We start from the raw sequence: 26,954 nt of genomic DNA on the forward strand, positions 1-26,954 counted from the left end.
TGAATATACCATATTCTACAAATATACTACAATTAGTTTATCCATTCTTCTCATTTTTATTTTATCATGAATTTATATAAGCAAAAAACATGGAAATACATTTACTGAATCTTTGGGTCAAATCCATCTTCTGTCAGTACCAAGGGCTCAGGGTATTTGAGGGCCCTCACCCCAGTCTGGACCATTAGGCATATACTTTTGCTTCTCTTAGGAGTCATTTACTCTTCCACTGTTTCTGCAAGTGTCGTGTACAAGTGGGAAAAGCACTGGCCCAAGAGTGAAGACACCCAAGTTCAATGGCAGCTCTGCCTTAGCTTGACAGCGTAACTGGCTACTTGGTCACTAGGCCTCAGTTTCTTCATCAGTTAAATGGTCTGGTTGGACTGGACACTGAGCTTTTTCATCTCTGGCCTCCTGTAGTCCTTCCAGAATCCCTCCTCTGGGCTTTCGATACCTCATTCTTCTCAGTTGCTCCTGCAATCCCTCTCTTTTGCATTTCTGTGAGGAAGTATCCAAGGCATTAAATTATTTGCAATATATCTGGTCCTTCTTCCTCTCCCAGACCCTACACTTCCTTTTTCTAGACTTGGAGCCTAAAGAAAAAATGTAGTCTAAAGAGCTTGCTCTAAGATGATTTCCCTAAAATGTGTCAGTCCTTAAAATTATATAGTTTCTCAAGTTCTTTGGATATTATTAATTTGCAAAGATAACTATAGATAGCATACTTTATCTTACCTTTTCTCATACTTCAAAACTACATTATGGATTTGTTCTTTTTGTCTCACTCCCTTGTTTAACCATCGTCTTTCGTGGTACCATCTAAACTATTGACTTATTTTCTTTCCTTCTGATTTGTAATAGAAGTTGTATAACCTGAGTTGAGGCACTAGATAAAGTGCTGGCATACCTATATTTCAGCCAGTCCTTGGTTAATATTATTCATTTGGCAATGTCTATTTTACTTTAGGACTAAACTTATTTAATACTTTCTATCCTTCTCTTCACAATACATGGAGAAAATGTCTTTGAAACACAATTTTCCCCCCTATGGGAAATGCTTTCTATGGATTTTTCTTTATTTTAAAGATAAACTTTGTTTCACTTTAAGAAGCAAAGTATCTGTCCCTAGCATGAAAAAAAGAAAAAAACTGGAGGGATTTGAACAGTGAAGAATGTTTTTCTAGCTTAAGTCAATAATACACAATAGTTTTTTTGGATACCAAGGGAATTTAGAGGTTAGCATATTTACCCATATATTAGTGAAAAATTCAAAATTCCATCTCTAAGTAAAAATGGATTTAGGAAGTGTTCACCATTTTTATTGTCCATCTTTTTTGACACATTCTTTGCTATAGAGTAGAGTAGAAAGAACATGGACTTAGGAACTCAGAAAGACTGAGATTTTAATATTGGCCTAGCTATGTTCTAGCTGAATATCACTAGGCAGATCCCTTAACCTCTTTTAGCTTTAGTCATTTTATCGATAAATTGGGAATAATAATATCTATTTTTAAGGCTGTATTGAGGATCTTAGATAATACATATAAAATTCATGACACATAAGGTATGAACCAATAAATGTACTAATTAGGAGTTGTCATTTCTGCTGCTTCTCATTATAACATCAAAATTAGTTCCTCTAATATTTACTGAAGCTCAAAGCTTTAAACTCTTAACTTTGGAGCTTCCAAAATGAAGTGTGAACTTCATTTTCACACTCACAGGCCCTGAGACCTTTCAATATTGCCTTATATTTTACCAAATTGTGATTATATCCAGAAAAACATACTTTAAAGCCGTGGTGCCTGTCACTTGCCAGGGAAGGACCCAGAGGGGCATAATTAGGATGTTTATTAAGTGGCCACAGTACTATATTGCAAGAAAATGGCCTTTGTAGGGGAGCTGTGTCTCAAGATTCTGCAGCGGAGGCTCAGACAGCCCCAGGGTCAGACAGCCCCAGAAGCTGGAAACCCGCTCCAGCCCCTGTCACTGGAAGGTGGAGTTGAGGGCTGGGTAAAAGGTTTGAAAGCGATTACAAATTCAGTGGGCTTAAGGGAAGATTATTGAGTTACAAAAAAATCCACACAACAAAGTGAATTTTCACTTGCAGGAGACACATTATTTATCTAGAATTTTAGAATGAGCTTCTCTTCAGGTAACTGTTTAGAGTGTCTGTGATTTGTTTTCCTTGACGGAATGTGAGTGAGTGAGAAGCATATCTAAACAGGTCTCAGCCAGTTTCTTTCCTAAATCTCCTCCGGTGTAGATGCTGTGTACCCTTGACAAGGAGAACACTGTTAATGGAAACTGTACACTGTGGAACTCCTAGCACAGACATGGGAATTGGGAGCTCTTAGGTCTGTTGTTGCTTCCAAAGGCTGACTCTGTGACCTTGGGGCAAGTTGGTTCACAAACAAGGTGAAGGAGATCATATCTGCCAGGGACTGAGAGCTCACCTGAGAAAGCTGCTACATGACTACAAAGTGTTTATTATTGTTGCTTAGCTCAGATAAGGAAAACACTTATAATTACTGCCCAGACTTCTAGACTTACCCTTTGTGTTCTAAGCCTACTTTCCCCTGTGAAGTCTAGTCTCCCCTAAACCAGATGAGGATTCGCCCTTAACCTCAACAAAATTAACTCTTTGCATTCATGCTTTATTTAGTCACTTGTTAGTCAAGGAACACGTATTGTGCACCTACTGTTCGTGCCAGACACTGTGCTAAGTAGAGGAGGCAAAAGATGAGGAAGTCTTGGTCCCATCTCAAAATATGGTGGAGACAAACATGTACCCAAAGCTGGAACACAGTGTAATGCATGCCACAGAGTATACTGCAAAAACTTTATGGGTGAAGAAAGAAGGATTAACCAGTTCTGCCTGAAAGGGACTAATTCAGGGAAGACTTCAGAGAAGAGGGCATGTATGATTGGAGTCTGGAGTCGTTCAGTCAGAGATACAAGTGAGAAGAAGAGTAATATGAGGAAAGGTGCCAAGGAGGACCAAGTGTAGGATATGGTCAGAGAACTACAAGTAATCTGATTTGGCTGGAAGGTAGGCATCCAAAGTGTAGGTCAAAGTTATGAAAAGTTCTTACCATGCTAAAAAACTGGATTTCTCCTATAGGCATAGGGGGATCTGTTTATAGGCAAGAAAGAGATATGATCCTGTCTGTGTTTTAGAAATATGCCCTGGCAGAGTAGCAAAGGTGATCAACTAGAATAGGACAGAGGTCACACACTGGCTGCTCTCAGGCCAGATGACTGCAGGTATATCTAGTTGGATATTCAAAAGATTTTTGAAAAAATTTTAAACTAGTTGCAAACATTTAAAATTTGGGAGAATTAAAATAAAAATCTAGGTTTCCAGCTTCTGTAAAAATTAGAGTTCACAAGTTTTGCCTGGCAAGAGTCAGCTATTGCTGAGAAGCATCTTCCACTTTGACTTGGAGCAAGCATTCTGCCATCTGCCTTTCTGGTTCTTGTGTTTGAGCATGAAATTCCTGGGGCAAAGCAAACCTGATGTCAGAAGGATCACTGATGATGATGTTGCAGTTGTGCTATCAGGAATAATGAGAACCTGATCTAGGGTAGAAGCCATGAGGATTGAGAGGAGGGCCAGGATGGATTTACTGATTTTTTATATGTGTTGGGGGTGAGCGAGATGGAGAAGTCAAAGAAGACTCCATTGTTGTTATTTTGGATAAGTGGGTAGGATTCCCATACAGTCAGAAACCCAGCAAGAGACAGGGCTTTGTAAAGACGGCAGAATATTGAGTGTGGACCTTTGTAGTTGAAGGCTTTGAAAAATATGAGTAAGACTGTTGAAAATATATTTGTAGGTCAGTGACATAGTTGGTTAGAAAATATCATGCTAAAATAAGAAAGGTTATCATTGTGAACTGAGCACTTGTAAAATTGTTTTTCAATGTCTCTCACACTTTATCATAAACTCTAACAAGTTGTTAGGCAAATATCTGTTCTTGAATCCAGGCAAACAAGTAAGGAAATGGGGATGTTTGAAATCCCTAGGGTGGGTTTAAATGATAGTAGACAATTGGAAAAGTAAAAACAGACCTTCCTTAGTTCAGTCGATGTGAAATAAATGGGTAATATTAGAATGCAGATTTAAAATAAGTGATAGCTATTGTGCAGAATTTCTTTAGGGGAAAAATTAATATAAAACGTGAAGCAGAGACAAGACCAGGATAAGGGAAGTGAGGCTTCTGGGGAACCACATTAAGGAGAGACTCCCTCTCGGGCACTTGCAAGACCCTGACAGTGTGCACCTCCTATGTGTTGCTCCCTGTGTGTGTTGCTTGCCATGGCCTTGTCCTAGCCCTGAGTTTTTGCAAAAAATAATGTTATAAATGTTTATGATCATAAATGATAAAATGTTATGCTCCATCCCATGAAATTCCTTGGATGTAATTACAGTAGTCAACTGACATATATGATCTTATCTCATTCATACATATGTACCAACTATGAGGTGATACAGGCAGAACAAGCTCTGGGCTGATACTTGTGGGAACCATCAAAGCCTCAAACCTTGTCTCATGTGTCTCCAGGTGGGGCTGAGCTAACTCTGGCTCCATTGATAGGCAATTGCTTTCAGCTGTTTACACCAACACATCATGTGGAATGCGGTTCCTCTCTGCAGTGGCTCCACTGATACTGATGTAGCACTCTTACTGACTTTCAGAGGCCAGTCATCATTAGGACAGCATGCCAAGATGCTGGAGAAAGGAGGTTGTTTGAAATATTTTTCTCACTGGAGTCTTTTCCTTATGAAGCCATTCAGTCATAGAGAAGGTGAGGCCTGAAATGGATCTTAGGTAGGCATCATCTAGTCCAACCTCTTTGATACAAAAATATAAAAACTGAGGCACAGAAAAGGGGAGTAAAGTGACACATCACAAAGTAAATGTGTTAGTTAGGATTAGGTTCAGCTGGAGTGACAGAAAATAGAAAGTAACAGTGGTTAAGCAGAACAATGTTTATTTCCCTCTCACTGGAGGAAAGAGAAGGTCCAGAATGATGGCAGGCAGGAGCAGTCTCCTGCTCTCTCTGCTGCCAGGCTCAGCACGTGCCTGCCACGAGTGTGGGAGGCAACTGCTCCTGTATTCCAGTGGACCAAGGACAGGGGGACCCTTTCCCTCTGAAGACACTTCATTCCACCTTTGGCCCTTTGGCCAAAACAGAGTCTCATAGCTGCAAGGAAGGCTGGGAAATGTATTTATTCCGGGCAGCCATGTATTTACTTAACTACAGTTTGGAGGTTCTAAAGAAGGAAGGGAATAGACAGTGAATGGGAACAATTACCAAGGCCTACCACAGCAATCAGTGGACTAGTATCCTATCTCCTGACTGTACCATAGAATGTTCTTTCTACTATACCATAGATTTTCAATTCTCATAAAGATGTGATCTTTAATTAAGAAGCCTAAAAGAATACTTTGAATATGAATAGATTTACCATTTTATATGTCCACACTAGATGGAATATTTTCCCTTTGCTGAAGAAATTTTTATTTTTATTAATCTGTAGATCATGTAGATAGGAGTCAGGCTCACCTAAGTTTAATTCCTGTCTACCAACTTATGACTTTGGGTCCATATGGATCAAAAATCTATGCTTTGGTCTCTTCATCTCTAAAATAGTGACAATATATAGAGGTAACAGAATTGGGTAATAAATAAATAAATAAATAAATAAAAATTTTTTAAAAATACTCACAATATTTTCACCTTGGGGTTATTTTAAGAATTAATTAGAACAATATTCGTGAATGAGCCTACCACAGTGCTTAGTACTGAATAGGTATCAAGTGCTACAAATATCAGTTCCTTTCTCCTTTCCCTTCACTTCCTTTTGGCCCTTAGGTCCTCTAACCCCAAAACAACTGAAGTTTCTCATATGGTAATTGAAAGAAATCTAAATCTTTGACAAAATTATTTTCCACATATTAATAGCAGACCTGTCAAGATGCATAGTCTGTTAATCTTGAAAGATCAGGAGGGTCTGACACAAGCAGAAACCTTTTCTAAAGTTATAGATGCCTGAGCCTCAAACCCAGAAATACTAATGAAATAGGTCTAGAGGGTCATTCGTTTTTGAATGAAATCTTTGGTTTTTGATATGTCGTTGTCTTGTAGGCAGATCAATAGGGTGATAGACTGGAGTAGAGAAAAATGGGGAAGCTGAGAGGCCAGTCGGAGCCTATTGTGATTATTTAAGTGAGAGATGATAGAATAATATGGTAGAGTAATGGAGGGACTTAAAATATTTTCAGTGGGCAAAATGCATAGGACTTTGTACCTGATGAGATGTAGGAGAAGCAAAGTTGATAAATCTTTCAACAGGAGGCTGAGGCGGGAGGATCGCTTGAGCTCAAGAGTTCGAGACCAGCCTGAGCAAGAGCGAGACTCCGTCTTTACTAAAAATAGAAAGAAATGATCTGGACAGCTAAAAATATATAGAAAAAAATTAGCTGGGCATGGTGGCACATGCCTGTAGTCCCAGCTACTCGGGAGGCTGAGGCAGAAGGATTGCTTGAGCCCAGGAGTTTGAGGTTGCTGTGAGCTTGACGCCACGGCACTCTAACCCAGGCACCAGAGGGAGACTCTATCTCAAAAACAAAAATCTTTCAACAGTAGCAAAACTGTAGCTTTTGAAGTTTATCTGACCTAAACTTACTGCTTTGAGGTGAAGGACAGAAGAAATTATAATATATAAAATATCATTGCTAATATCTGGAAAATTCTCAAATGTCTGGAACAATGAGCCAAATCTAACAAGATAAAATCTAAGAGGAATAAAGTCCTATTCTTAGCTTTAAAAATTAACCATAGAAGTACATGATACGAGTGTCATTTAACTTGATAACTACGTTATTTAAAAAGCAAGAAAACCAAAAAGACTATAGGGAGACAATTTGACCACAAAATTAATAATGATAATAATATGGGACCACAGGAAAGTAAATACAATCTTGGACTGCACTCAAATGAAGAGTAATATACAGAACAGGAGAAGCTCTAGTACCTGGACTGCTGTGTTCAGTTTTGGGGCCCACATGTCCAGGCAACCTGGACAAACTAGAACTTACGCAGAGGAGGATGGTGGGAGAATAAGATGACAAAAATATCTCATAAGGAATCCAGGTGTTTATCCCAATAAAGAGGAGACTAAGGAAAGGCAGTATGTTCAATATTCTTTAGGGATGTAATGTAGAAAAGGCAACAGATTTATGCATAGAGGACAGAAGTTAGGGCTAATGGGGTAGAAGGTATTTACACTGAAATAAGAATGCCCTAACAATTAGACCTACCAGTAGAATGGACATCTTCCAAGAGAGTCTGCTATAAGCAGTCTCAGGGCTGGACAAGCACTCACTGACTGGGGATGTTATAGAGGGAATTTATGGATCAGATTGACTAGAGTAGATATAACTCCTAAGGTCCTCCTCATTCTAACATCACTCCATGATTCTGTGTGAAATTCTAACTCCTCAATTATTTCCTTGTACCATTAGAGAAATAATTTCTCCTTATTAATTGAGAGCCACAAAAAAAGAAAAAAAGAATAGTACTGGATACTTTTGAAGAAAAGGAATTCTATACACATATTCTTATACCAATGTATTCTCATGCTAATACAGGAATAAACAATAGCTTATATAATTTGAAAACCACAGTGCCATTTGTATGGACAAGGAAGGTCTATTTTGTATTATACTCTTTGGTTTGGCCATTATTGTTGCCCAATATGCCTAGCATTTTGAATATACCTAACTAGCTTCATGAAGTTATAGTGTATTAATTTTAAGTGGCTATGTCCAAAATTTAATATTCATTCATTCAAGTATTCAACAAACAACCTCTTACTGTATTTTATGTACCATCTTCAGTGCTAGAAACATAAAGAAAAAAATGTTTTTTTATCCTCATCTTTGAAAAGCTCAGGATCAAATATGAAAACTGTGCTTCTGTTTCAATTACTATAGCTATATACCCAATCACTCCAAAATTTAGTGGCTGAAAAGAAAAATCATGATTTATTATCTCTCACAGTAGAGTGGGTCAGAAATTTGATAGCATCTAAAGTGGACAATTCTAGCTTGAGATCTTTTTAAGTGGTTTCTGGGCTGAGGTGTTGCAAAGGTTTCTTCTCCTACAGCTGGTCCAAGAATTTTCAAACAGCTGGTCTGGAACAACTGGGGCTCTTCAAGCCTCTCCCTCTGTCTACATGAGGTCTGTAGCATGGTAGCTCTGGAATAACCCAACATCTTGCATGCCAATTGCAGTGGTTTGATTGTGTATTTCAAAGTTTAAGTGTTGGAAACTCAATTTCCAATGCAACAATGTTGGGAGGTAGGCCTAATAAGAGGTGATTAGGTCCTGAGGGCTCTACCCTCATAAATCGATTAGTGTCATTAGCATATGTGTGGGTTAGTTATCTTGAGAGTGAGTTGTTATAGGAAAAAAAAACAAAAACAAGTTCAAATCCCCCTTGCTCTCTCACTCTCACCTTCTCTTGCCATTCTATCTTCGGCCATGAGACAATATAGCACTGAAGGTGAAAGGCCTCACCAGATGCTGACATTATGCTGTTGGACTGCCCAGCCTCCAGAACCATGAGACACATAAAGTTCTATTGTTTATAAATTACCTAGCCTGTGGTATTCTCTTATAGCAGCACAAAACAGACTAAGACAACAGCTCAGGGCTCCAAAAGTCTGTATTTCAAGAAAAATACAATATTACGTTTTATGATTAGCATCAGGAGTCATGCAGCATCACTGCTACAGCCTTCCATTGGCCAAGCAGTCACAAAAATCTCTCAGAACTTCACGTCTCACTGATGGACTATTAGTATCACATTTTGGGATGGGATACATCTTGGTGTGGCCATCTTTGGAAATTACAGTTTGCCATAGAATATGATCAGATAACACTATTATATGCAGGGTTCCTGCTGTAAAGAAGGTATGAACAGTGGTGTGAAAGAACGGAAGAGGAGGAAAATGACTAATAAAAGAGATAACATTCACACATCCTGGGCCCTAAAAGTTGAGGCATTTAACTTGTTCAGAAAAAATGTTCAAGGCAGAGTTGGAAGTGGATGGAAGGGCATTCAAGAACAAGGAGCATAAAGTGTTAAAAAGCCTGGGTTGATAGGAATGAAGACTGAGTTTTGGGGGTCAGTAATGGGATAGGCACCTGGAAAGGGCAGGTAGGACAATATCCTGAAGGGCCTTGATCATCAAGGTAAAAACGTTTGGCCTTGGGAAGCAGTGACTGTCTTTCAAGCACAGGAATGTAGAATGATCCTCTTCAGTGATCTCTTTCATCTACATTCTTTTCTGCTTTGATAGTAAACATATCATCTCTGTTAAAGTTTACTTCCTAGCTTAAACTGAACACAGACTCCAAACCATTGAATCCCTTGCATTTTTTTTTTTTTTACCCACCACAAACAACTCTAGGATGGCATGCATTTGAACAAACCAAAAGTGATTTCACTTTTCTAATTTTCAGAGCTTTTTGGCTAAATGCAGAGTGAGAAATTCATACCTTTTTCAAGCAGTGTGGGTTCTTTCTCCCAATTTCTCTCATCCATCTGGTTCTCTGGAGGTCTTGGAATCCAGGAACGTGTTAGTTCACTGTGCTATAATCCAAAAAAGACTGCTAAACTGTGAAAGAAAATTTGCATTCCAGAAACACTGAGTTATTCCACCACCCTTTTGCAGCAGCAAGGAGAAAACATCTGTATTTTCTGTCTCCTTTGTCTTTCATCAGTTATAGAATAGAAAACCCTGTACTCCCTGTCTGCGCTTTTCATACCTAGTTAATATAAATCGCTTTTGGCAGGGTGGGGGAGGAACCGAAGCATGGAATTATTTTATTTCTAGTGTCAGAAAACATTATAGCCAAGATACAGTTTAAGAGAAACAAATCACTTCATCAGCTTCCCTTTGAGCTCTTCATGAAATTCCATTCTGGCTAATGGGTTCTGGAGCTGAGTATTTGACATACACATCAGCAGTGCTTTGTTCAGAAAGAAACCACAGTTGCAGCCATTATATTGGCATGTCTTTATGGCCTCTCTAAGCTATGGTACTGTCTTTTGTCTTCCACTGGCAGAAATATAATCAGAAGGCCTTGTTCTCAATAGAAGCCAAATGATTGCCAAATCTGCTCAACTGATCTCTGGAGAATCAAAGTTAGCCCATGGCCCTCTGGCTGTTCTCTTTGCCTCTCCCAGGAGGTGGAGGCTTAAAGTTTTCCCCTTCTTTTGAAAGAGGATCGAGTTTGGTTCCAATAAGCTTTTCTGTCATCCCCAGGAATACAAGCAGAAAGACCTTCCCTGACCCTGGTTGTTGGCTCTGACCACCTGTGGTTTGCTATAATTTAGGAAGTCATTGTAATTCGTAGAGCCAGGTAGAAAATAAACATCTTGGCAGGGCTGAGTTTCAGGCAGCTCTGAAGGGAACCAACGCATGAGTAGAATGATATTGGGAACATTTCTAGTCTCTGCTTGCAGATCTTAATTCTAATAGATGATTCATAATGGTTTAATTCTGATTTGGAATGTGCAGGCAGGCAGTCATTACTATGTATACACATCACTGAAAACATCGTCACTTGGGCACAGGTTTTAGATTTCCCCTGGATGGCTCAGTTACCCATGGTAGACAAATACTGTAAGTAAAAAGAGCACTGTCCTACTTAGTATGTTGTGTGATTAACTTCAGATTGTTTATATTCCTAGAGAAATTTGTAGCACTAATTTTTTTTTTTGAGAAATATACTCTTGCTAAGATAGAATCAAAGAACCTAAGAGTTGAAAGAGACCTTAGGTTATTTCATGCCATTTATTTTTTTTATTCAACAAATACTTATTGATTGCCTGTTATGTCTTGAACACTGCTCCAGAGAATGTGACCAGACTAGTGCAGAGATAATAAGTATGGCAGCAACAAAATAGATGAGGTGATTTCAGATGGTGATAAAGACTGTGAAGACAGTAACAGGGTAATGAGATAGAGTCTGCCTCAAGAGAGGGGACTGCTTACACGGGGTGGTGCAGAAGGCCGTCTGAGGATGGGGATGAAAGTTTGGGTGTGTCTATGAGAATAGATGCTATTGGATGAATCTTTAAAGTATTTGCAAATGATCATTCATTTACTTCATAAAATATTTATTGAGCTCCTTCTGTGTGCCAGGCATCATTCTCAAAACTGGCGATGAAGCTGTGAACAAGACAAAGAATGCTACCCTACTGAAGCTTTTTATCAGTCCTCAAATCCGTCGGAGTTTCAAGGGGCCAAGAAGTCTATTAACTTAAATCCTTTATTTTATTATATTTTTATTTTAATTTTTGGCTTTGTATTTACCATACTACCTGATACTTTATTTTTATTTATTTATTTTTAGACAGTCTCATTCTATTGCCCAGGCTGAAGTGCAGTGTTGTCGTCATAGCTCGCTGCAACCTCAAACTCCTGAGCTCAGGTTATCCTCCTGCCTCAGCCTCCAGAATAGCTGGGACTACAGGAACAAGCCACCACACCTGGCTAATTTTTCTATTTTTTGTAGAGACAGGATCTCGATCTTGCTCAGGCTGGTCTTGAACTCCTGGCCTCAAGCAATCCTCCCGCCGTGGCCTTCCAGAATACTAGGATTACAGGCATGAGCCACCATGTCCACGCTTAAATCCCTAATTTTATTGGTGAAGGAATTTAGGCCCAGAAAAAAAAATGCTTTTCACAGGACTCACTGCTGGTCTCTGGCCTTGGCAAGGCTAGAATACAGCCGTTGGCTTCTGGTTCATTTCTCGTTTGTCACCAGACCATACAGGGTCTCCATAAACATCTATTCCAACAATTTTAGTTTCAAGTAGTGCTGGGATTAGTTAACATTGTGACCCAAAGATAACTTTTTTTATTTTCCCATCAAGGCCTCTGTGTACTCTAAAGATAACATAATTGAGGGTTGTCAAGATGGTGTTTCACAGGCACAGGCACCAGGGGCTTAGCTGGGCCTTCATTATAGTTAATTCAAGAAAATGGACCCTGCCAAGTATATGCAAACTAAACAGCATAGACCATAGACTTCTCTGTATGCATCCTAAATGCATGGTATGTAACTGCTCCATCACTTAATGGGTCTTCTAGGTATGTAAACTAAAACATATATATACATATATATGTGTGTGTGTGTGTATATATACAAAAAAAAAAAACAAGAAGAATACTCTTGGAAACAAAACAGGGAGGAAAGAAAAAAATCTGTATTTTCTTAAATTCAGTATTCAAAGGATCGTGGGTACCTGTGTGTGTATGACTGTTGACTTCTCTCCAATAGTAAGAGTAATGGAAAATAGGTTCAGTTGATTAGTCAGAGACTGATGAACCAAGACTTTAGGGTCAGTCCTTACTTGGAGTAATTCTTCCCAGCGAAAAGAGCTTTATAAAAATATCTTTACATCTCTTTACATTCTTAGAGAATACTTCTCACATTTCTTATCTCATTTAATTCTCACATTTCTGAAAGGTACATAGGGCAGAATATCTAGTTTCTCATTCTATAGATGAGAAAATTGACAGTCAATAGTTTATAAAATTTTGTTCAAGGTGCTGTAAAATTCCAGCTACTCTGAAAAATGACTACCTTGGTGAAACTGGTCTGAGTGTCTATTAACAACATCTATTTACAGATTGCTGTTAGCAGGAGTCATAGAAGCTGGACCTAAGACATCATAATGTGAAGCTTTGGATAGGATTAGCTCCCCTGAGTTCTTCACCAGGGGGACGCTATATTTATCAGCGTGCAATAATCTTATTTTAACAATGGCAAAACCCAAGTAATGTAATACACTCATCCTAATGATTTTTCATTGGCAATGTAAATAATTGTGTTAATTGTGTCATATCCTTGTTAACAAGGATCAGTACACCAAAGAGAAGTTTTGGCACTCTGCAAAGGGCCTCGTGAGGGGCTGAGAAAAGAGTACTGCTTAGAAACCGTGTCATCTGGGTCCTGAACTCAGCTCTTTCACAAAATAGTATGCAATAGCAGGCAGATCAACTTCCCTGAATGCAATGTCCTAGTATATAAGGTGAGGACTGGACAAGATGGTTTAAGAAATTTTTTCATGCTCTATGAAACTATGTATTTATGAGAGGCTGTGGGACAGTAGCATGCTAAAGATTAATAACTGCATTCAGTGTAATTGCCATTATACGGAATAGATAGATATCTGAGAAACTTAATTGGAAAACAGTGTAAAATAGAAGAAAGGGCTTTTGTCTCTGGACTTAGAAAACGCAGGTTCAAATCCTGACCACATTTATAGTCACATGGCACATAATGGGGATAAGAATTCCACCATTCCACCTACTATACCAGATTGTTGTGGAGTTTAAATGAGGTCCTGTTTGTGTGTACACTTAGTAAACTTCAAGTATTTTACCAAGTCAAGGTGTCAGGGTTTTGTTTTTGGTACATAAAAGAACATAAATTACTTTTATGAAGAACTAAGAAGTTTAGGGACTTGAGGTATAATAAGGTTTACACAGAAGAACAGCTTTTTCACAAAACTCTCGGGAAAGCAGGGGGAAGTCACTTAGGAATCCAGAAGGCATTTATGCTATGACATTATCCAGTTATCTCAGACTATTATATACAGAATTCCTTAGATAATCCATTTAAGGGAATAAAGGAGAGATATAAAATATAGGAGAATTGATGGCAAAGGAAAAAAATCTATAGAAATATAGTGCTTAAATATAGTAATTTAATTAAATGATCCAGGGATGCCAAGTTAATTGAATATATGTCCCAACTCCTTACAATGCATATAGGGAAATTATATAAAACTAACATTTCTTGTGTAGCCAGGCACCGGGTACTTGCTTTCATATGTGTGAACTCATTTAATCCTCACAACATATCCATCTCGTTTAGTAGATAAGGATACCAAAGGCAGGGGTCAAAACAATTGCCTAGACTTTTGAACCCAGGTCACTTTTAAATAATTTATCACTAACTCTCTTGTTGTATATGGCATACCTTCTGCTCTGATTCCTAAGTTAATAAGTTCTGGCTGGGCGCGGTGGCTCACGCCTGTAATCCTGGCACTTTGGGAGGCCAAGCCGGGCGGATCGTTTGAGCTCAGGAGTTCCAGACCAGCCTGAGCACGAGCAATACCCCGTCTCTACTGAAAATAGAAAGAAATTATATGGACAGCTAAAAATATATAGAGAAAAAAAATTAGCTGGGCATGGTGGCACATGCCTGTAGTCCCAGCTACTCAGGAGGCTGAGCCAGTAGGATCGCTTGAGCCCAGGGGTTTGAGGTTGCTGTGAGCTAGGCTGACGCCACGGCACTCTAGCCAGGGCAACAGAGTGAGACTCTGTCTCAAAAAAAAAAAAAAAAATCCTAACATGACTGTACCTTGAAAATGTTGTAAAGGCAAATCTATGATTTGATTTAGCTTGGAAGGAAAGGAATTCTCTTCTTTCTTCCCCACACAGGATAGTCTCAAAGGAGTTTTCTGATATGTTCATTTTGCCCCTGACATGAAGGTCTGACACACAGTCATCAAATTTTACTCCCCTTTCTTTTCCTTACCCCACATTTCCTAAAGATCATGAAGCATTCAAGAGAAGAGCTTTGGAAGACTCAGCATGACACATGGGTTGCACATTTTAAGGTGAAACACCACCTCTCTAGGCATTAAGATCTAGATAAAGTAAATGTCCTATAATCGAGATTTTATTTTCTGATTTACTAAAGCTCAGATCACAATCCAAACCATAGTTCTTAAGAATAAATAAATAACAGGGCATAATTTACTTTGTAAAGAATATAATTTATGGGCCAGGCGCTTTGGCTTATACCTGTAATCCTAGCACGTTAGGAGGCTGAGGTGGGAGGATCACTTGAGGCCAGGAGTTTGAGACCAGCCTAGGCAACATAGCAAGACCCTGTCTCTACAAAAATAAGAAAATTAGCCAGATGTGGTAGCACACACCTATAGTCTCAGCTACTCCGGAGGCTGAGCTAGGAGAATTGCTTGAGCCCAGGAGTTTAAGGTTGCAGTGAGCACTCAAGCCAGACTGACGGAGCAGACCCTGTCTCCAAAAAAGAAAAAAATGTGATTTATGTCTCATGAAAAAATTGAATAAAATGGCCTAATTGCCCTGATCTTTTTTGTCCTTTCTGTTGGCTTTTTATTCCTTTGATTTTAGGACATATTTCTTAATTTTAAAGCCAGTTTGTTTAGTCCAAATATAAACAAATTTTTTTTCCAAATTCTATACTAATAGTAATACACACATCTTGTTTGTGCTGCTTTGACACATGGATGTCCGTCTGGCAGTGTTGAGTTCCCCTTCACTAGTGCTGCCCAAGACACAGATTTTGTTACAATATTCCTCCTGTGAAATGAATTTTGTTTCAATGAAGGCTTAGCTGAGACTCCTCTCAAAGAGGATTAGATAATGAAGAACTCTTGTTATATTACAACATTAATTCCAAAAAATGTTAAAACAAGCTTTCTTTTAAGCACTAGCGCAAATCCCACCTAGAATAGATTCCCAGAGTCATCAACCAGCACTACTCTGCCCACTCTCACCATTCATACGTAATTACTCTCTTCTCTTTGTTCCCACCATACATTACTCATGTCTCATTAATAGCAATTTGTTGTACCCTTTAACTTGAATCAGTTATTTATAGATGTGTCTACCTCTCTCCCCCTACATTGGGAACCTCTGAGGACAATGATGGCATCTTTGTCTTCTCTCTTCCTCTGTACCTGCGGGCTGTTAAACACTTGATTCACTCTTAGCTTTCTGCAATACTACTGTAAGTGGGGAGGCAGCTCTTATTTCTCTTCAGAGAAGCATATGAATAGTTTGTTTAAAGGGGATTTATAAGAAAGCTGCGGTAATACAGGCACTAATTGCAAAAAGTTGTTTTCAAAAAGGTTGGCAGAAGTGAACAAAAAATGTTGAAATTCTTTTACTGCATTTTCAGTTATGAGTTTCGTGGCTGTCATCGTGGCGGGACAGTCATGACATCAAAAGAAAATACATTTTAGAGATATGATGTCATCTAATAAATTGTTTCAAAACTTTTTCTATCAGGAAAAATTAAATCTTTCATCTGTAAAAGAGAAATTTTGATTCTCATTAAAAAAATCAGTCATGAGGATGGTATGACAAAAGACTTGCTATTATTTTCAGTCTGTTGTGAAACACATATTAGATACAGATGCAAATATACATTTGCATTAAGGTAGATATATAGGTAAAGGACATTTGGAAAGAGCAAGGAAATTTTTCTTAAGAAATACATGCCTCACAAGGGGGCAGAGCTGTTGGAAGGGTTTGCACTGTGGGCTCCTTAGAACTACCACAGTAAAGTGCTATCTTTAGCTGCAAAGCAAACCCGAAAGTACTACCATCATTTAGAAGGCCTTCTTGATTAGCAGAATCAAGATATAGGATAAGTTTTTATTCCATAATTAAATTAGGTACTATAATTATTTGAGTTCAAATAATGGCACTAGCATTTTAAGAGAGATTTGCTGAGTCATAGCCCTGCTCTCTTTTTACTGTCCCACATTGCCGCTCTGTTGGGACCACCTGCACTTGAGCTGTGCTCCCCGACCTTCCAGCATTTTTCACATCACAGTTCATGTGGAAAATGATGGCATTCAGTCCGCACAGTGGAATAAGTGCATGAGGCTTCTCCTGGCCCAACGTGACCACTCAGGGGCTCTGGAAACCTCTGGCCCCTCCTTTTCCCTCCCAAATACGGTACACCTGGAAACCACCTGTGGCACACCATGTCTTAGCCTGCCAGGTGAGAAGGTCTGGACCAGAGAATTGTTTTGCATGGTTAAATAAAATAATTTTATTTCATATAAAATATATACCCAGAGTTTATTAATTCATCTACTAATAAATGTTTGTAAAGCATCACTTTTATGCAAGCATATTGTTATAGATGCCCGAGATCCAACAATGAATTTTCTCTTATCCTGTAGGAGTTTGGGAGACAAACTGTTTTAATATCTTGTTAACTAAATAAAATAATAAGGTTTATAATTTAGAAAAGGAGTGATTTATTTCTTGTTTATAGCCCACTGCAGTGACCCTTTTGGCAAGCTGGGAAACAGGGCCACAAGCCAGCAACATGTGCTTCTAGGGAGAGGCAAAAGGAAGAGGATTTTATACTGAGCAGAGTGGCTGAATATAATATTAAACTAGCTATAGGAGGAGTCACAAATATTTATGAAAAGAGATCTATGCACCTACACAATGGGGCTTTCTGTCCTTTCATGGGGTCCATGTTTAAAAATGGCCACGCTTTATGTCAAAAAGGTGAAAGAAGGACATGAAAACCCTCTTTGCACATGTTCTATGAACTGTTAAAAGCACTTCATGGTTGATGATATTTTATCAGAAAAGAACTGGTCTGGCCCTCAGGAAATAAAGCCTGATGGTTAGCAAGGGAGGGGTGAAATGATGCGTGTCTGACCTCCCATCATCATGGCTGGGAACTCAGTTTTAAGTTCTCTGGGGTCTCCTTGGCTGAGAGGACTCAGTTTAGTAGCGGGGAGTTAGGATTTTATTTTCCTCTCTTTATTTGTTTGCGTGTGACTTGCAGGTAATAAGCCTGACTGCCTTCGGTTTGCAACATTGAGTGTGTCTACTGAAATATAGAATAGGTATTGTGTGATGTAGCAGGGGGTTCTCCATTGGACAGGGAATTAGGAGACCTCTATTCTCACTCCACATCTGCCACTAGCTGTGTTCGTTATCTATACCTTAGTTTCTTGAATCTGGTAGTTGCAGGTGAATCATGGTTTTCAAACAGTTCAATGTGGATCCCCCACGGGCTCCCTCCTCACACACTCTTCATCCAGAAGTGACTTGAGGCTCTCTTGGATGTGCTTCCTTGAAAAATTATTTCTCTGAAAAAAAGATTATGCAAGAGGGAGGCAAGTAAGGAGAGTTGAAAACTCCTGGACTAGAGTAATCTCTAAGGACTTTTCAAGATCTAATATTTTCTAACTCTCTTTTTTTATCTTTTGTTCTTATCTCAACAAGACCAAGACTATATCTAGAACATGAGTTGTCTGTCACCTGTTATCTTTCCAAGAGTCTTTCCTGTTTCCTAATATTGCTTTTGTACCTAAAAAAGATAAAGATGAATATAAGATCACATTTTAATTTTATAAAATGAAAATTTTAACATTTCTAAATGGCAACAATTACTTTATAGTCTTATAAATCTTCAAATACTTATGCTTCTTGATTTTAAATATTCAACATTGAGCATGTATATACACCTATGCAATGTGTACCTTATGGTAATATACTTACTTTCTTAACATCTCACTAGTAGTTAATGTTTGTTAGATATATGCTTCATTTATATTCAGATGATTCTTACATCTTTTCTGCCTATGAGTTAGAAGTTATCTATACAATATCCAAGGATAGAAAAAATGCAACCACATTGTATCTCTGACTTAAAAACAGTTGCATTTGGGAGTTTTATGTACAAAGTTTGTGACTAAATTTTTATTTTCACATAACTTTTTCTTTTTAACCACACTGTATTGCCATCATTTCAGAAACGTATATAAGCTGTGCCTTTTAGCAACTGATTAATGTCTTGCTTTTATCTGCTACTCTTTCATCTTCTCACTTTAACCATACTTTCATTGAAGTAACTACCTAAAACAATTTCTATGAAAAATAAAATCCTCAAATAGTGCTTGGTGCAAAAAGAATAAAATCTAGATTCTTCACTCAGCTTAGGCCAAAAGGCCTTCCCCAGCTGGCTGCCAATTACCCCCTGTGTGTTCCAGACTACTTGGGCCGGGACCGGGATGATTACTCTTGTGCATGCTGTAATGTGCTGCCCAGATCTCTGTTCAGGACTGAGGTGCTCACTCCCCTCGCTGCTGACAGTTCATAGTTGAGTCTCTCTGTGGTAATTACCCTCAACTAAAAAGAACCTCTCCCTCAAGGTCACACCTCCTTCTTGGTGGCAGCCAGTATCTACTGGCTGGTACATGCAGGTATACAAAGGCCCAATCCTCAAGCTTCCAGGAAGGACAACCCTGCAGAGGCATCCCAGTTGCAGGGTTCTCCTGGAGCCTTTGTCGTAGCTGCATCCTGGTTCAACCCCTCCCTCTGCCCAGGTATTTCCTGCATTTTCCCACAGGTGAACATTGCAGGTGTTCTTCTCAGTAACTTCCTGTGTGCAAATCTCTGTTTCAGAATTTGTTTCCTAGGAAAAACAACCTCAGACAATGGCTTCATGGGGACAGGGAGGAGAGATCACAGTTTAGTCATAGAGGCTGACATAAACCACTAAATCTAGTGCATTGTATTCAGTGTCACAGGGGAAGCATCATACAATTCTGTGGGACTGGAAGAAACAACTTATGTTGCTCGGAATATAACAGAGAGAGAAATAGGAAAGATTTCTCAGAAGAGGTGACCATTTGAGCTTCACTTTGAAGAATGAATGAGTAGACATTCTATTCACAGAGTAGGGAGTGACGTACTCTGGGCTTGTAAAAGAATGTTGCTTATTGAAGATGTTGCACAAATCTCAGTGTGGCAGCTGGAAGATGGAGTGCATGGTGGGGGGTGGGGACAGTGGTGAAGTTGGGTCAGGAATCAGGCCACAAAGCACTGTCCTGGTCTTTAAGGTTTTTAAACTGGAGTGTGCTCTTTCCTCCTTACTCCCCATCCATCAATCATGGCAACCCTATTAAACATACAAAATGTGATTCACATAGACATATTTGAGGACATCCCTCTTTCACTTATATGCTTGAAGACTTTCTGTTTTCTTCAAAACTATTTTATCAACCATTTCATTTTAATCTACTTCAGGAAAGCCTAATATTTATAAGAAGACTGTATCTTTTTTGTATGGCTTTAAAATAATCATAAGATGCCACAAAAATCTGCCTCTGTAGTACCTGAAATTCTACCATTAGCAATTTCTGGAATTATAAGCGGGAAGACATAGAAAAGGTAATATAGTCCAGGTTTCTAACAGATGAACCCCTCTTTCAAAACTCTGATAAGGGATTATCCAGTTGTTAATAGTATATTTCTGATAATGGAAACAGTCACTCTTTCCTATTGTTGATATAGCACAGAGTAATAAAATTGCAGAGTTTGAATGAATTGTCATTTTACAGGTGAGAAAACTGAGGTCTAGAAATAAGAAATTATTCACCCAAGATCATACAGTAGATATTGACGAAACCAGAAGGATAATTCATATTCTTTATCTAGCAACTTTTCCTCTCCATGCCTACATAATGAATTCCTCAGATCCCTCTCTGAATTATTGGGAATCAGGAAATTGGGGTATCAGTTCCACCTCTGCCCCTCATGAGCTCCAGGTCTCAGGTCCAATTGATCAGTTCTCCAGATCTATTTGTGCACCTGTGCAATGAGAGCCTGGATTAGGCTCTCCTAATCCAGCACCCTCCTCCCTGACACTGTGAGTTTCTCTCCTTTCTCTAAGAGCAGGTGTGCCCAGGGGACTAGTGGGCCAGCTGGAGACAGGAAAGAAGCGGGGATGCAGTTAAGGGAGTTGGCTAGTGAAGCCTACTGTGTCCTCCTCCATCATTCGCTAGCCCAGGATGCCAGTCAACTGCGTTCTCAGGACCCTTATTTTCTGATTTGGGTGCATTTTGCAATAGGCTGATTTTAGACATATTTTATTCTTTTTTCCACTGTAGCAGAAATGTTTGGATTACCTGTCATTTGCACAGAACTTCTATAGACCATAAAGTCTTTCCATTACAACTGACTAAACCTTATATGTTGCTGCGAGTTTTGAGTAAATGAGCTGAATCTTGTAGCCAAGCCCCAGTGCAAACAAAAACATTTTCTGGTCAAGCATTTTCTGGTTGTTCAACTCCATTACAGGGCTGGCTTAAAAAAAAAAAAAAAGAGTTAAAACCACGGAAGAGCAAAACACAAGCCTTGGAAAGACAATTTCCAGCCACATTAGCTCAGATTGTCAGGGGAGAAAAGAAGCAGGCCCTCATTCTCCAGACCATCGTCATCTCCAGACTCTTGTCCTATGCTCTTCTGCTATTTTAATTTCACCACTTCAAAATGGGGGAAAAAAATAGGTTAACAGTTTCCATGAGTTTAGACTGTGACCAGAGGCATACTAAGCAATTTCAGAAGCTCGGCAACCGCAGCTTTGAGGAAAGGATGATGATAGATTTACCAATTCATCTTGGGATGGATTCCAGAGTTAAGGAAGTCAAGCCAACACTGTGCTGCCAGGGGGGGATGTAAACAATATTCCTTCATTCATTCTTTTTGCACACATTCATCCCAGGCTTATTTTTATTCCAGACAGTATACAGGGTGCAGTATGGGACAGAGGAAATATATTTTTAAGGCACAGGCCCTCCCCTTAATGAAATTAACAGTTTAGTAGAGGAAACAGACATATGCACAAATAATTTTAATAAAATGCACACTGTAAGCATTGCAAGCAAAGTAAATATAGCGTTCAGTAATGGAAGACAAAGAAACAGTTAATTCTACATGGGGCCATCAAAGCTTCACTGGGGAATTGCCTTCTGGTCTGTACCTTGAAAGGTCGGTCAAAATAGCAAATTGCAATACATTTAGTCATTAGCCAAGACAAAGAATTAGGGAAGTTTTCCGTAGGCTTGAAGAAGAGTGAGAAATCTGGGATGTTAGGAGAAGCTGAGCCTAGAAAGGAGGGTTGGATACCATGTAAGGAATTAGCACTTTTTACATTATGGAGGAACCATTAAGTTTTTGTTATCAGGAAAGGTACTCAGTCACATCTGTGTTTTGGAAAGTAAATCAGAAGTCGTTTTGGGACAAGGGGAGTATCATAAGAGAAGAGATGCAAACAAGGGAGCCAATTCAGGGGCCATTGCTATAGGTCAGACATGAGGACACTAGTTACCTACATACAGGCACTTTTTTCTTCATAGCCATTCAGGATTCTCCTAACAAGAGGGAAGTTACTCCTTAATTTCCACATTCCATCCAGTTCTGCATCTTCCTAATGAGATCCACATCCCAGGTTTATGCCTGTCTGTAAACTCAATGAGTCAGTTCAGATATCTCAACTGCAATATAGCATTTTACATGTGAAACATGGTGGTTTGGTAAGAGCGTGGGATTCTATGGAAGGGTTAACAGCCAATCTTTCTGAGTCCTGACTCACTAAAAGTGGTCTTTCTTTTAGGAGGTGGCCTGTATTTTTAAAGCTCAGCATATTTTTAAAGCCAGATAAATTGGCTTTCTTAATTCACTTTTCAAAACCAGACCCCTTCTGGGTTCAACATTTCTATCAAGAGTTTACAAACCCTCAACTTGGAAATGGTGTTTGAATCAAGGTTTTAAAGGGTCAGAAGCCTCGTTGATTATGCCGAGCTCTGATCTGGGTTCTGTAGCTAGCATGCTGCCTCGGTCATCAGACCACTCTCTAAATTAGGGGCCTTGGTGACCCCACTAGGTCTTTGATGATGAATCAAGTTTTAGAAATAATAGTGAAGCTTTCTCCAAATGGAGAACCTGGGTAGTATAGTTCAGGGGTCAACAAACTAAAACCATGAGCCAAATCCAGCACATTGACTATTTTTGTAAATAGTTTTACTGGATGCCCATTTGTTTACATGCTGTCTCTGGCTGCCTCTGAACTACAACAAAATTGAGTTATTATGACAAAGCCAGAAATATTTACTATATGGGCCTTGACAAAAAAGTTTGCCATCACCTTTGTTATAGGAAACAATGGAAGGAACAAGGGTAGCAGTCAGAAAACATGCGTTCTAAATCCTGGATTTTCCATCTACTACCTGGGTGATCTTAGAAAAGCTACTTGACCCATCGAATTGTGTTTCCTTCTCTCTGTACTGCAGAGTACACTCTGCCTTCCTCTGAGTACTGTGATGAGCACGTGAGCCAATGTGTTTTTAAAAATGCTTGTCACACAGCATGGAGCCCGTCAAGCCTCTCAGTGTGATGTTGTTTTTCTTTGCTTTCTCAGAATACTCTGGAGCAGTGCAACGTGTGTTCCAAGCCCATCATGGAGCGGATTCTCCGAGCCACTGGGAAGGCCTATCACCCTCACTGCTTCACCTGCGTGATGTGCCACCGCAGCCTGGATGGGATCCCGTTCACTGTGGATGCCGGCGGCCTCATTCACTGCATCGAGGACTTCCACAAGTAGGCAGCCTACTCTCCTTCCTCCAGCCTGCCAGTCCTCTTGGAGGCTGTTGTTATTCCTTGGCATCGGGGCCATGCATTCTTCTCTCTGAGCTATAGAATCTCAGGATTTAGTGGGACCTTTAAAAGAGCAAATGTATCCCCTCATTCAAATACAGGCATTAATATCAGGTGGTCATCCAGCCCAATCTCTGCTTCCCTGGGGCTTCTCCATGGCATCTTTAGGTGGCTCCAGTTGTGACAAAGTTGACTCAACTGTAGAGTATTATATTAGAAAGAGGCAGGATCCTGGCCTAAACCTGAACAAGATACGTGACATTTGGCAAATGGGTCAACTTCTCTGAGCTCTTCAATTTAGTCATTCAAAAACCCTCTCCTAAAGTTCTCTCAGCTGTGACAACTCAGGGTTCTCTCAAAAGCTAACCTCTGCATTCCTGCATATATATAGGAGGTTGTGATAGACAGACACAGAAAACAATCCAGTTTCTTTTACTACTGCAAGCCTCACACATATTCAGAGGCAGTCATGCCATTGTCACTATATTCACACACTTCCCTAGTCTTTTCCTCCACCCAGGTCTTCTCTTCCTCAGGTGTTTTTCTAACGACATTAATGATGCAAATTGTGCAATGTTTTGAGGAGGATTAGAAAGTAGAGCCTCGAGATTAAGGCCAGTTATGTCCCCACTTCCTCGTTTCTCTCATTGGTTGGTCCCTCTTTCTTCTGTGATAGCTGGAGTTTCCAAGAAAATTATACAGTTTTGTATTTTGCTCATTTTGATTTGGCCAGTTGGTTAGTTGGTAATTGGTTGATAACATTTGCTACGTACTTCTAAGAACTGTATTAAAGCTATAGATGTGATTTGTGATGAGTAGGCTCGAAGGTTTTCCAGCTTGTGTTTGCTAGGCAGTGGCTTTGAGGGCAGCCTCTGAGGCTGTCAAGGACAGGAAGCTCGCATTGCTCACCCCTTTGGATACCTGTTCTACGACCTCCAAATATATGGTCTTGTGGGTTAATCTTCACCTCTCTGTTGATTGTCAACAACCAGGAAGTACTTGCCACAAGCACTTTGCAGATCTGGGACTCATATTTTAAAAATGAAATTCCTCACCACTTTCCAAGTAGCAAAGAAAGGGAAAACCTCACTAAAAGACATGAGACTGAATGAATTTTGAAAGACCCAGAGGCAGAAATTTTCAACCTGAATTAGACAAGGAAGGGCTTACTTTTAAAGGGCAATCACAACATAAATTGTACTTCACATTATTGATATTTTACCTTGTAATTATACATGAAAAAAGAAAAAGTAAAAAAACCCTGCCTCTATTTAAGGGAAGTGAAAAGATACCAATGGGAAGTAGGTTCTGTCACTGTTTCTCTCCTTACCCTAATCCAAGAAAGATGGATAGATATAATCAGAGCACACATGTTTCTTTTGCTGGAAAAGACTGATATATTACACCCCTCAATTAAAATAGGAAATCAATTCTGACAAATGTAAGTTTATATCTGTGCCATTTATCTTTCATTTCTAGGAGTGGGGAGCATAATTAGAGACTTGCAACTTGTGACATAAGTGTGCGGGTCTGAAGGCTCCAGAAAAGCAGACTTGAGCAACTAAAGAGAAAAAAAAATTAACCCCCCAGCTACCCCCGTCCCTAGTTCAATGCATGTTAAAACATAAATTATTCTTTAAGAATGATGTCTTCATGATTGGCAGTTATGTACAGGGAGAAGCTTCTTGATCTTTTCCCATTTCTCAAAGGAAAAGAAGAGAATGCTTTGTAGAACTCTTAGTTTTGAGCCTTAAAATTACTAGAACACAAAGCAGCCAGAAGTCCAGCACAGGATGGGCTCTGGAAGGCCAAGGAGAGGGTAGCTAAAAGGATACAGCCTTTTTCTCCAGACAGATTTTTGGGGTTTTGTTTTTGGTCGTTCTGAATAGGTCTTCCTTTGTGGGCTTTTAGGAAATCTATTGCAATGCAATTCAACTGACATCTATAAGGAACCCTCTGTGTGCCAGTTACTGTGCTATATGTCGAAGAAGAGAGATACAAGGAGAGAAATTGCACAGATATATATAGAGAAGTCTCTGTCAGCAAGTAGCTTGCCAGGACGAGGGCAGAGAAAATGTGCAGACATAAGGCAAAAAGGGCTGAATGCCATGAGGCCGGCACAGGTAAGGTCTTGTGCTGTCAGAATCAGAAGAGATCACTTGCCTCTGCAATCAGGGTAGGCTTCGTGGAAGGAGAATTTGGAGAGTGTTTTAAGTGTGAAACAAGGAGATTCCTGGCAGAGGAAATAAATCAGCCAAAGAGCAAGGGCACAGAGTTAGGATGGGGTTCTTCCATGCCAGGAAGGTTTGCTTTGCTGTAACTAGGGCAGCCTGGGAGTGCAGGTTACCTGAAGGTACAGGAGACCCATGAGAAGGGATTTATCTCACCTACTTAGTCTGTCTTTTAAACCACTGCTTCCCAAACTTTCCCATGCCTACTGTTCACTGAGGGATCTTGTTAAACTTCATTTTCTAATTCAGATCTGGGATGGGGCGTGAGATTCTGTATTTCTGATAAGCTCCCAGGTGGCCTTGGACTGCACTTGGAGTAACAAGCTTCTGAAGTACTGTGTTTGAGGCCTTGTTAATGGGCCATCCCCTACATCAGCAGTCCCCAACCTTTTCTGGCACCAGGGACCGTTTTCATGGAAGACAGTTTTTTCACTGCTGGGGAGGTGGGGGATGGTTTTGGGATGATTCAAGCTCATTACATTTATTGTGTACTTTATTTCTATTATTATTACATTATAATAGATAATGAAATAATCATACAACTCACCACAGGTTGGGGACCCCTTCCATACATAACCACCTTTGGTCAAAGTTGGTGCACATCCTCCAGCCTACTGGACACGAACTCCTTCACAGATGCCATTTCAGACAACTGCCATAAACTCAGTTCCCTGCAGACTAACTGCCTCCTGCCCCAACACACACATACACACTTCCCCACTTTACCTAAATGGCTATTTTTAGAGACCCAACTCAATTACATTTCCTCGAAGAAGACTTCTCTGATCTCAGTTCCTCCCTATTACCATGTTTGAATCCACATCTCCGTCTCTGTGTTTGTGTTTTATACAGTTTTGTAAATGTGCCGTAGATAGCACTCACCGCCATCTGAACTCCTTCTCAGTCTGTGCTGGAGTCCCCACTTTGTCCTGTATTCCTAGTGCCAGTACAATGAGAAAGCCCAGAAAAGCGGGTTTATTTAACTGACTCTTCCAGTGTGTTGAGGCTTTATTCTACTATCTGTGCTTTCTTATCAGGGATATTACCCTTGTTCATTTGTTTAATCAGCATCCATTCGTTGATTGCCACAAATGTGCCGGGATAGAAATTGACTAAGAAGATCCCTCTCTGAGCCTTGGCTCCCTTGGCTGTAAAGTAGAAATGAAAAAAGTACGTCCCCGTAATGCTGCTGTCAGTAGAAAATAACGTCAAGTGTGTAAAGCGCTTAACAGGGCTTGGCACATAATAAGCACTCAATAAATGGTGGCTTTAATCATCAGAAGTGTTTTTATCAAATTTATTAGCTTTATTATTATCCGCTTAGTAAACTAAGCCTTGAAAAAGACCACCTGTGATTTTGAACCCTCTTTGAATTGCTGTC

At 39.6% G+C, this 26,954-nt stretch overlaps 1 protein-coding gene across 11 annotated transcripts in view; it reads left to right on the forward strand.

Annotated features, from left to right (window-relative positions):
• Positions 1-26,954, forward strand: part of LOC123630380 (LIM domain containing preferred translocation partner in lipoma) — a 648,766-nt gene that overhangs the window by 612,565 nt on the left and 9,247 nt on the right. For all 11 annotated transcript variants that reach the window (XM_045539905.1, XM_045539914.1, XM_045539916.1 and 8 more), the window contains one exon: positions 23,107-23,285. In XM_045539905.1, coding sequence (XP_045395861.1) covers positions 23,107-23,285 — 179 coding nt within the window. The remainder of the gene's footprint in view (positions 1-23,106; positions 23,286-26,954) is intronic.

The sequence above is a fragment of the Lemur catta genome, chromosome 1 (assembly GCF_020740605.2).
Source record: "Lemur catta isolate mLemCat1 chromosome 1, mLemCat1.pri, whole genome shotgun sequence".
NCBI classification, from domain to species: Eukaryota; Metazoa; Chordata; class Mammalia; order Primates; family Lemuridae; genus Lemur; species Lemur catta.